The following is a 12,490-nucleotide window of genomic DNA, read 5'->3' as shown; positions in this document are numbered from 1 at the left end:
GCTCATCGTTCTGAAAAGCGAGGTGTGCTCTGATTGGCCAGCTATCCAGTGTGTTGTGATTGGCTGAATACCTAAAGCGTGTGACGGAAATGTTACGCCCCTTTCCATACTGTGTTCCATAAAAAAAAAAAAAAAAAGACTGACAAGCTTACACATGTTAATGCTATTAAAAATGTATTTCATCTTATCCTGTGTCCCACAGAAACAAACAATAAAAAGAAAGTCATACAGGTTTGGAACGACATGAGAGTGAGTAAATGATGACAGAATCTTAATTTCCAATTTTCAAGCTCGGTAAGCTACAGTTTCCCCAAAACAGGTTATACATGTGAATATGAGTTCACATACTTTAATTTTAGACTCTCCCACTTCCTCTGCAAGCGATAGTTGTGACATAGAGAAACAGTGGGCTGAGGGGACTTTCTGCTGCCTCCATAGCTTAAAGAAAATAACAAATCAGTAGTTAGCATAAGTACACCTTGAAAGCTTTTGCATGTCTCAGCCTGAGAAGAACAAAAAAATCAAAATAACCAATGAAAACATAATGTGTTCGATACCATGCAGAGCAGGTAACGGCACTAACCTCTCAAAGTAGAACTGGGAGCAATAGTAGCAGATGAAGAAGAGCACAACCGGGAGGAGTCTTAAAAACCATGCTAAAAGAGAACAAGAAATAGAGAGAGACTATAATTAATTAAAATACATATATTGTAAGATTGCTAAAACTGGCACTGGGCTGCCAACCAGGTAAAGGGAATCCTGGGTTATCTTCACGTTTCACACTGCTCATAATTTACCCGGTGTTAACAATTAATCCTGGGTATTCGTAATCTGACGTTTCACACTCATCTCAGGTTAATGTTCTTATTTGCATATTTGCTGGGACATTGATTGGAATATATACTGTACATACATAACAGCTCTAGAGTTGTGCATCCTGATGTTATATATTTCCGACTGCACTATCAAGTTTTCCAGAATGGCCTTTCAGACGGTAAGGATGAATCTGTCACCATTTGACATTTCTTCCACTCAAACGATGAAACGATGTTTATACAATGCTCTATGTTTCCGTGACTGTCCAAAGCACGTGAATATGATGCAGGCGATTGGGTGACTGTTGCCTAGCATCTAGATGTAATGTTCTAACATCACATAGTTTCACACTGTTTCACACAAGACCACAGGAACCAGTTGAGTCCTCTGCACAATGTGACTTTGCTGCAGCCTGGAATTGAACTGCTGGCTCATCCGGCCAGAGGAGAACTGGCCCCCCGACTGAGCCTGGTTTCTCCCATAGTTTTTTTCTCCATTCTGTCAGCTATGGAGTTTTGGTTCCTTGCCGCTGTCGCCTCTGGCTTGCTTAGTTGGGGACACTTAATTTCCAGCGATATCGTCGACTTGATTGCACAGATACTATTTAAACTGAACTGAGCTGTATGATGACATCACTGAATTCAATGATGAACTGCCTTTAACTGAAAATTGAGTGTTTACTTTTGTCATTTTGCATTATTGACACACTATTTTGCTATTTAATACTGTAAAGTTGCTTTGACACAATCTGTATTGTTAAAAGTGCTATATAAATAAAGGTGACTTGACTGCAGAAGTTTGGTTCCGCAATGCAGGGGTTAACAGTAACACCGCAGAAGCAGTGTTAACCCTGTCCTAACCAAAGGAGCTTCTGAAATTAGTGAGGATGCTCTAGTAAAATGCAAATGTAATATGTGAGCAGTGCTGTGTTGTAACTGATTACATGTAATCCTAATTATGTAATCAGATTCCAAAAAATAAGTACTTGTAATTAGATTATATTACACTTTAAAATACTCATAATCAGATTAGTTATTTTCTATTGCTCACATGATTACATATTAACACAATAGCAATAAATTTTTTTATAATTTGATTCTCCCTAATTTTTACCATTTACATAAATTCAGAAATTCTCGTCCATTGCTATGGTTATCCCTATATCAATCACTGCAATTTTGAAAATTAACTCCACATTTCTCAATCTCGCTCTCGATTACATGTTCTGTTATAATATAATCAATAAAGCTTTCGACATCGTGTCTACACACTGTTTGATGTTGAGAGGATTCATGAATCATGAGTCAAGAAAAAAATCTGGATTTTTGAGCAGTGAATGAATTTGACTTGAACTTGAACGCGAAAGAAGATCAGAAAGTTCAAGAAATCAATAGCTGTGTCTGTGATTGGCTACAGAGCTCAATGCCCCGAAAACATAATTCTAAATAGAAACTTCTGAGGTTTTAAAAAAAAATAATAATAATCACGATTAATCTCACCTAACATTCAAGTTTTTAAATATACTGTACATTTATATTGCAATAATTTCACATTCAATCTTCAAATTAATGTAGAAACAACATACAGTATATTTTAAATATTTGTTTAATGACATATTTTTTATGACTGAAGGCCAGTATATGAAATTGTTTTCTTTTTCCTAATATTTAACCATTGACTATAGCCATTCGACATTACAGTATAATTCCGAGCTATCAATTTTAACATTTATTAGACTTTAAAAAATAACAACTTCTAATTCTTCTTAAATCAATCTTCACATAAACCCATTATAATAAATGTCATATTTTACCTGTACCCTTCAGCAAGTAGGAAATATACAGAAATTAAATAGATTTATCAAACACTAAATTCTAAATTAAATATAGATGAATTCTGAAAGCTACAAAAGTTATTGATTTCCTCTTTGTTTCTTTTGTTCTTTGATTAACAGACGTCACAGCAGCTTGTTATAAGGTTATTTGGCTGCTATTACTTTAAGAGATGCCGCTGCTGAACGTGACGTGGATCTGACATGTATTTTCTCACAACTCTTTACCTTTACTGGCATGCTTCAAGTCTTAAAGTCTCTACTAAGGAGCTGACGAGTTGATTCGGGTGTGTTAGATGAGCAAGGCAGTGCTGGGCTGCTCCAGGACAGTTTTGAAAAGCCCTGCATTTCAGAGACATGTTCTTAAATGTGACTCGTTTATAATAAATACTTACATGCATGCACAGTTTTAAGGCAGCTTTAATCACCTTTTGGGTAACTTCATGACTTAACAGATGACATAACTACGACATTGCATGCTTGTAGTTTCATTTGTTTTTTAATATTGTGCACTCAATTGAAGAGCATGTGCTACGAGCAGAGTATAACGACTGTCAGGACAGGAAACTTAGTTTTTACTGACATATGGCCTGACAACATCTCATCTGACCACAGTTTACTGATGTTCTACTGAAGCTTACTCATCACCTGTACATTTTCTGCATTTGTTTGACTAGCGTCTGGTGATGAGGTGAAGTTAGAGTGCGCGTCTGAAAAGTCTCCCGTTCGATGTGGTTGCAAAGATGTTTCCGCGTCTTAATAAATGCAATTCTTGTCAAAAAGCAGCAGTTGTGAGTGGGGTGGCTAACCATAGCTCCACCACTGTGTTAATTGTGATAAATATCTTTAACACGTTAAACTGAAAAAAAATACATTGCATGCGTTAACACACTACATTTGACAGCAAAATATATATATATTTTACAACTTAATATACATAATATACATATACATAGAAAGCATATACAATGCAAGTAAAGCATCTACTTTAATATTTCAATAACCTTTGTGAAAATAAAATGTCAAAATATGGGTTAAATAATGTTCCGTCATCATTCAGTGTAACAGATATATTTATGCAAAAACGAAATGACATTCTTTTTCTGACATGTACTTATTAAAATATCTAAAGGAAAATGTAATAATATAATACATTTTACATACATAATACACTTTATTATATTTTAAATTATTAAAAATGTTTTGCTGACAAATAAGTAAAATGTAGTGTGAAGGATAATGGCAAAGACAAGTACAGATTTCAAATGACAATTAATTAGTATTTGGGGGCTGTGCTGTGATCCTTAAATAGAGTCTTTTGATGTCATTGAATGTTTCTTGTTCTAAATATGCATGACAACATTTTTTTGGTGTATGAACTATTGTTACACTGAATGACATTTTAGTGAGTGCATGTCTCCTGTAATTCAGGGTAAAAATGTATTATAGACATCATTTTTTTATCCCTAAAAAAAAATAAAATAATAATAATAATAATAATAAAACTAAATAACAGGACACATTCTAATGTACAAGGAGAAAACATAATTTGAAGCTGTATTAAATTTGTATTGTTATTGTGTAATAGTAAAACCCATAATAATTCACAGTAAATGCTGTTCCACAATCACTCATCACACATCTCCTGCAGTGAGTTTGGGCACTGTAATGTATTTGAAAATGCAGCATGATGTGCTGGCCATCTAGTAATGAAAATAGTTCACAAATCTATTGTCAACAAATGTGGAGCTTAAGGTCTCCCTGCGCTGTTCCCGCCAAAAAGAAAGCAAAGAAATAAACATAAATATTACTAAATATAAGTGTTATAAAATATATATTTTTTTTTAAATCCTGCATTTTTATTTTACAGTACAGTACTGCTAAAGTAATACATTTCCTTCATGATTTTTTTTTTTACAATTTAATATAACAATAAAAACAACTATTATTATTATTATTATTATTATTATTATTATTTGTATAGCAAAGAAATTAAGACAGCCATAAATAGCAGTACTAATTTTACTATTGTAAAATAAAATTATCAATAATATTATTGTTGTTGTTGTATGGTCATATAGAATAGGTTCCATAAAACAACAGGCATGACTTGCGCTATATTCGTAAATTTAGTTTTTAAGCTGTTTTCTCATACATAATATATTGCGTCACATTAATGTTAAAGTCTCTAAAACTGGACTTCAACTGTGCTTCGAAATTTTGACTAAAGTGCATTTCTATTTATAGTAAAGTAGTAAATTTCTTCATTGATTTCATTTTCATAAAGTAATATAACAATATTACATTACATAATTAAACCATTAATGTAATAATAATAATAATAAGTATGTGTGTTACAGAGTGAAGCGTGGCGGTTTGCAGTTCATGATTCAGTGTTGGCATCATCTTGATTATGAAATAAATATAAGCATTATTAAATAATAGTATTGTAATTGTACTGTTCTAAAACTAAAATATTTTTTTATTTTACAGTACAATGGTATTACTACTAAACTAGTAAATGTCTTTATTGATCGAATTTTGATAAGAATTATTATTATTATTATTATTATTAGTGTATAGTCATATACAATAGGTTCCATAAAAATAACAACAGACATGATTTGCACTATGTTCCTAAATGTTGTCATAATTGATCATTGGTTTTATCATGCCTACTTTTACACAGAATGTTGTGGCACATTTATTTATTTATTTGACAATATCTCTTTTTGACAAAATGATTTAAACATATCACATATTTTCTGCATAGTCTATCAATTAATATGCGATTACAAAAAAAAAAAAAAAAAAAAGTGCTGTTTACAGTGTTCCAGATGAAGTGAAGCATCTCAACGGCCCTGCCCAAATACCCCTGTACTATTAATGTGTGTGTCTGCATACTCACTTTTGGCTGCTTTTAAGGTCATCTTCACTCATGCCTTTGCCCTCTGATTTCTGAACTGTCCATACTGCTCTCCTGAGGAAACACAACATCACATCACGTTCACCATCTCTCTCCTCCCACCCCAAGTTTGTACAAGACAATATGTAAGACTACAACAAGGTGAAAAACCAAAGAAGACACAGGAAGGTAAAATAAAAACAGTCCTCGCAAGTGTTTCTCTTGTCGGTTGTGTAAGTTTCACTTCCTCACTTTTTATATGATACTTCCACCCTAAAGAGTGTGTTTGTGTGTCAGTGTCGGAGTGGGAGTGAAGAGAGCATAAAGAAACAATGAATGTAACACAGTTAATCTGGTTCTGATTCTGGATTAAATCGATGTCACTCACAGACCGAGCGATACAGCACATGCACACATGCATGCTCACCCACACACCACAGACTGGTTTCCTGTTTCCTATCTTAGACTAAAAGTTCAAAAGGCAAAAATAAAAAGGTCACTGAATTAGCACACAACAATGTGCAATGCTCTCCAATAACCCCAAAAATGCAACCGATTGACTTTAAATCAAATTGACAAGGATGTATTAAACAGGTTAAATGCATAATGACTCAATCAATGTATTGCTGATGTTCTCATTTAAGTGGAAAACTGACTCATTGGGGTTTGTAAACTCCCCTGAAATCATAAAGAAAACAAGAAAGAACCATTATCTATCACAGCCCATAAAATCGAACATATGCCATCTCAAATAAATAATTTATTATATCAACGTAGTTACAGATCATTATCATTTAAGAACACTGCCTAGCCTTTAATGTATTATTTGGTTGTTGGCTGAATGTTATGATTTGTAAGACATACATGTTTATGTTTTTGCACTGCAGTGTTTCAGGGATATGGAATATCAATCATTCATTCATTTTTTTTTTTAAATGACAATAAAACCACCTGGCCGCCTAACCAATGGCATGATTTATTTTTTATAATGTAATAAAAACAACAGTTCCCAAGAATTTCATGAGCACAATACCGTTATCACAGAGCATAAGATATCATGAATAATAATTTAATAATCGTCTAACTTTACAGTTAGAGTTTAAATTTAACTGAATGAAGAATTAGCGTCAGAAACATTGTGACCCTGGAGCACAAAAGCAGTCTTAAGTCGCTGAGGTATATTTGTAGCAATAGCCAACAATACATTGTATGGGTCAAAATTATAGATTTCTCTTTTATGCCAAAAATCATCAGGATATTAAGTAAAGATCATGTACCATGAAGATATTTTGTAAATGTATTACCTTAAATATATCAAAACTTAATTTTTGACATATACAACTTAATTAGTAATATGCATTGCTAAAAACTTAATTTGGACAACTTTAAAGATGATTTTCTCAATATTTTGATTTTTTGCACCCTCAGATTCCAGATTTTCAAATAGTTGTATCTACAGCCGAATATTGTCCTATCATAACAAACCATACATCAATGGAAAGCTTATTTATTCAGATGATGTATAAATCTCAATTTCGAAAAATTGACCCTTATGACTGGTTTTGTGCTCCAGGGTCACAATTGAGAATTTCTAATAAACTGAGTACTGTCCAAATAATTAACATCCATACGTATATTATATTATATTATATTATATTATATTATATTATATTACGGGGCTGTTGAATGCTTGAATCTGATTGGCTGACGAACGTTCTAAGTTGTGCACTTATTTTCAGGGAAATGCACAGCGAATGTAGTTCCAGGCAGCTCTTGACCGCATTACATGTCCATATCACTTCGCCAAATGATTTCTGTTATTTCAAAGGTCCTTACAGCCTTCAACAGCAAAATAACCAAAACCCACAACTAGGGCTGTGCAATATATCGAAATTATCGAAATATCGCAAGTGTACATATCGCAATATGCATATCGCTATGCTTGCAATATTTGGGGCCATGAACAAAAGATAAAGAGAAAATAACTCACTGCTCTTACCTAAATAACTTTTATAGCTTAAATAAGAATCAGTGCATATTGAATTCATAGAGTAAATACTAAGCAGTGTTGTATTTTTCCTTTGTATTATTCAGTTCCTAAACTTGTTAAAATGATTACACTAATGTTAAAATGACATTTTTATGTAATGCTAGAGTAAAACACTACCCTTCACTTTCAGAAGTTGTTGTAGGGGTGCTTTCTTATTAGAATCAGAATCAAAGTGTGCGCAAATTTTTTTTTTTAGGAATTTGTGGTTTTACAGGAGCTCTTGATACATACATACAAATAACCATATATATATGACACAAGATAGTTATAGAAGTTCACAGAACTGACTCAGCAACAGCGGAGTAAAACTGTTTAATCTGAGCATGTGGCACTTTAAGCATTATCGTATCACATATCGACTATCGCATTAATTAATGAGTTATCGCATATCGCATTTTTCTTCAATATCGCACAGCCCTACCCACAACTAAGCTGATATGATTAAGGAGAAACATTGATTACCTATTTATTATATACTATATATTTTAAGAGAATTAGTTCAATTACGCAGTTTTATTTTGGCGGTGATTGTTAGTTCCCAGCATGCTTTGCACATGGCTGGATATGGAGAGTAAATTTTGACATTAGGTGATATTTTATGTTTGTTGTTTTTTCTTCGGTGGAAGGAAGCCTCTGTTAATATTTAATGTTCAGTTATGTTTGACATTTGAAAGAGTTTCTGTTGTTTCTGTCATTACTATTGTGCAAAGGAGTAGAGCTTACGGTTAGGTTGTGGTTGTGGTTAGCTGCATGCACTAACACAATGAGACATGATGCTTTGCTCAATGAGCAGTAGCTTTGCTAACACCAGTGCAGTTACACGTTTATTTTGTTTGGTTTTTTTTTACTTTTTGAGCTGTCTAGCGGTCTAGTCTTTTAATTGTACAAGATAATTCAAAGTCAAATCCAAACAGGCCTTACTCAAAATCATAGACATTTGCAAATCAACTAAAAAAATAATTGAGCACATTGCACTAATAATATTAAAAGCATTGTGTCATAGATTCAATCATTTAGGAGATTTCACATGATTTATTCAGGAAGATTCCATTAAAGAAATCAAGCCTTAAAAACTACTCAAAAATAGTATGTGCAATATTGTTACCATATTTCTTTTTTTTTTTTTTTTAAGTAGATATCACTTTTTTTTTTTTTTTTTTTACACTGAATGTATGATAACACATTATGGCTAATTCATGCCGAACAATTAAATGTATTAATAAAATACTTACATCACATTAAACAATCAAACATGCTTTAAAAATAGTTATGACCTTCACTGATAAAAAATTATTTTGTGATGAAGTAAATAAGTTAGTTCAGGCAAGAATTTAAAAGAAAGGGTACATTTTATATTAGTACTCAATTTAAGCTTGTAGAAATTAAAGTTTGAACTTATAAGTATATTTTACTTGGAATTGGTTGTTTGAGTAAATATCAAAGTTATGATCCTGTTGTTCCCATCATGCACTGAGGCATGAATAATTAATACAATTACATTTCTCACTGCTTTCGAGTTGTATTTACACTGTTTTATGGTTGCTTTTGTTGTCAGGTTTAGTAACTTGCTGTTTTGTGACATCTGAACTCAAAATGACCCATTCATACTCAAACACTGTCCATCATTGTGTATTGTGTACCAAGTGTTGAGCTCGCTTTATTCATTTGGGTAATAACTAAATTGAGTAGACATATTATCTTAAAAAGGACAACAAGCTGTCTACTTGTTTACGTACAGTACATGTTTGTAAGTGAACCATATGCTTTAATAGCATGTTTCTTTTTTTTCAATGCTATATAGTTTGAGTAAGTGACTGGGTGAAATGTACTTGAGTATTGAGAGCAAACTTAAAATAGTGAAGTAGAAATTACTCATCAAACTCATCTAACTGGCCATGTTAAATTTACTTATTTCCTTTGCTAATTTTACATAACTTAGTTAAGTAGATTTTACTTAATTCCATATGTAAATGTTACTTTAAAAATGTTTGTGCAAAAAGAAAAATTAAGTAAATTTTACTTTATTATTGTTTTTTTGCCAGTGTTCTCTGATTCACGTCTGCTACCTTAATACAAGTTTATCTCATGTGATGCAGGACAACAATACATCGAATGGACATCAACTATTTCACAGGCCTGAAGATTGTGCACAAGCTCTGCAGCTCAACAAACATTTTATAATTCCGATTAAATGATTTGAATACTATTTACAAGGATGCGGTCAGGATCCATCAGCAACCATCTTCAACACCATCAGCAGAGCAGAAAAGCACTCATCTAAGTCAACACTTACGCAATAAATAAAACTCAATAAAGCGTCACGTAACAAACCACACAGAAACTATCATAGAAACCTGATCTTATATTTGCATTGTGCAATCAAACGCAGCAGTTCAATAAAAATATGAGCAGCAAATGACAAATGAAATCGGGTTCACCACATGACTAGCACTGGAGTTTGTTTCCACTACTTTCATTGAAAATATGTGAGCCTGGAGCACAAAAGCAGTCTTAAGTCGCTGGGGTATATTTTTAGCAATAGCCAACAATACATTGTATGGGTCAAAATTATAGATTTTTCTTTTATGCCAAAAATCATTAGGATATTAAGTAAAGATCAAGTTCCATGAAGATATTTTGTAAATTTCCTACCGTAAATATATCAAAACTTAATTGTTGATTAGTAATATGCATCGCTAAGAACTTCATTTAGACAACTTTAAATGTGTTTTTTTTTTTGCACCCTCAGATTCCAGATTTTCAAATAGTTGTATCTCGGCCAAATATTGTCCTATTATCCTAACAAACCATACATCAATGGAAAGCTTATGTATTCAGCTTTCAGATTATGTATAAATCTCAATTTGAAAAATGATTAACCATTATTGACCCTTTTCACACAAAGTATGATTTACAGGGACAGAGTTTCGATGTAGAAGGCGTCGAAATCCCTTGCACAATATTATGTTGTGACATCAAAACAAATGTAACATGCTGTGAGATTAGAAAACGAATACTTTAGGACATTAGCGTCACATTTACAGCTTCATAGGACTGGGTTTTCTAACATTTGCATTTGTGAGATGAAGTGCTCCAGTATGAATCTTTCGTGAAACTACAGTTCGACAAAACAGCTCAAACCCACGTAAAAGAAAGTGATTGAAAGTGAAAAATGCATTTTTATATCACTTTCGCAATCATTAACACTATCGGGTAGGTTTAGGGTTGGCTTTGGTGTAGGGGGTTTGTTATTTTAAAATTAAAAAATGTATTATTAAATAGTGAAATTAACAATCTACAATGGATAGTACTTTTAAAGCTGTTATTAACCTTGATGTTACAAATGGGCTTTTATTTTTACTCTTCGCATTCATTTATAGGTGCTGATTAACTGGCAAACCGATCAATCGTTCGACCTCTAATTCATAATAAATAAGTGTGAAACCAGTGCAAAGACAGCTTCACATTATGTACAATAAGTCTGAAAAACAAAACTGAACTTTCTGATGAGTCACGTTTGAAGACGTAAAAATGCAAAATAAAACCAGTAACTGCACAATAAATGAACTACATTATTGTGACGATGCTCTAACATTTTAACAACATCCCTTAATAACAAATGTGGATTTGAAATTTCACTTTAGTCCATGTCTCGTCATCATTCTCATTCTATGAAGTCCAGTCTAATGAACTACTAATGAAGTGTTGACGTCAGATACAAATGCTGTTCCCTGAATGTTTGAACATTAATAACCACTCTTACTCACCTAACTAAATTAAAGTAAAATTTTAACATCAATCGCAAATCATGTATTTGCATCTAACCCCCATCACCTCTCTCTGGATGGCACAAGTTTTATAAAGGTCACATATTGAACATGCATTTTAGCACCACTCACTAGACATTTCACTTTAAAACTGCCACAACACGTGCAGTAAGGTATTGCAGAAACATCACCACGAGCACGTATTTCCAGTGAGCCTGGGTCAACAATAGAAGATTGGAAAAAACTCTGATGAGTCTCGATTTTTGCTGCAATATTCAGATAGGTTCAGAATTTGGTGTAAACGACATGAAAGCATGGATCCATCCTGCCTTGTGGTGGTGGTGTAATGGCGTTAGGATATTTTCTTGGCACACTTTGGGACTCTTAGTACCAATTAAGCATCATTTAAAGGCCACAGCCTACCTTGTATTGCTGTATTGTTGCTGACCACGCCCATCCCTTATCTATCTTGTGAAGGCTACCTCCGGCAGGAAAATGTGCTATGTTACAAAGCTCAAATCGTCTCAAACCGGTTTCTTCAAATGGCCTCCAGAGTCACCAGATCTCAATCCATCAGAGCAGCTTTGGGATGCGGAGGAACGGAAGATTCACATCATGGATGTGCAGCTGACAAATCTGCAGCAACTGCGTGATGCTATCGTGTCAATATGGACCAAAATCCAGCACTTTGTGGAATCTATGCCATGAAGAATTAAGGTAGATGTATATGGTTTCTTCCACTTTCTCTGACATATGTGGTCCCAATTGGATGGTATGGTCTTGGCAACTATCCTGAGTGTAAATCCCTTTTGATAATATCTGAAGGCTGGATTACTGATTATTAACTCTGCTTTCCATAATTCCCTGATGTTTCTCATATAGTTTAATCAGTTCTAGCATGAATCTCTCTCTTGATCCCACTCATGTCCAGAGGTGGGCAGGTGCTGCATTGAAAGTCACTGGCCAAGGTCATTTTTTTGGGATCAAACAAGATTCATTTTCCATCTTCCCAGTTTATAAGCAGATTTAACAATGTTAACTGCTATTTAATCACATTCTTTGCTGGCCAAAGTTCTGGGACCATATTGAAAATCTGGGAATCAAAACTAGTTCAAATTGAG

The 12,490-nt window shown here is 33.4% G+C and overlaps 1 protein-coding gene across 5 annotated transcripts in view; it reads right to left on the bottom strand.

Annotated features, from left to right (window-relative positions):
- LOC107692482 (CMP-N-acetylneuraminate-beta-galactosamide-alpha-2,3-sialyltransferase 4-like) overlaps nt 1–12,490 on the bottom strand; it is a 60,806-nt gene that overhangs the window by 35,021 nt on the left and 13,295 nt on the right. For 4 of the 5 annotated variants that reach the window (XM_016491550.1, XM_016491546.1, XM_016491549.1 and 1 more), the window contains exons 2-4: nt 5,556–5,627; nt 584–656; nt 349–438 (exon numbers count right to left, since the gene is read on the bottom strand). In XM_016491550.1, the coding sequence (XP_016347036.1) occupies nt 349–438; nt 584–656; nt 5,556–5,577 (185 nt within the window). In that variant the 5' untranslated portion in view covers nt 5,578–5,627. The remainder of the gene's footprint in view (nt 1–348; nt 439–583; nt 657–5,555; nt 5,628–12,490) is intronic. The other variant, XM_016491547.1, reaches the window with a different exon arrangement.

This window comes from Sinocyclocheilus anshuiensis, unplaced genomic scaffold (assembly GCF_001515605.1).
Source record: "Sinocyclocheilus anshuiensis isolate Anshui unplaced genomic scaffold, SAMN03320099.WGS_v1.1 scaffold1082, whole genome shotgun sequence".
Classification (NCBI taxonomy): domain Eukaryota; kingdom Metazoa; phylum Chordata; class Actinopteri; order Cypriniformes; family Cyprinidae; genus Sinocyclocheilus; species Sinocyclocheilus anshuiensis.
This window is presented reverse-complemented; position numbering and strand designations above follow the sequence as displayed.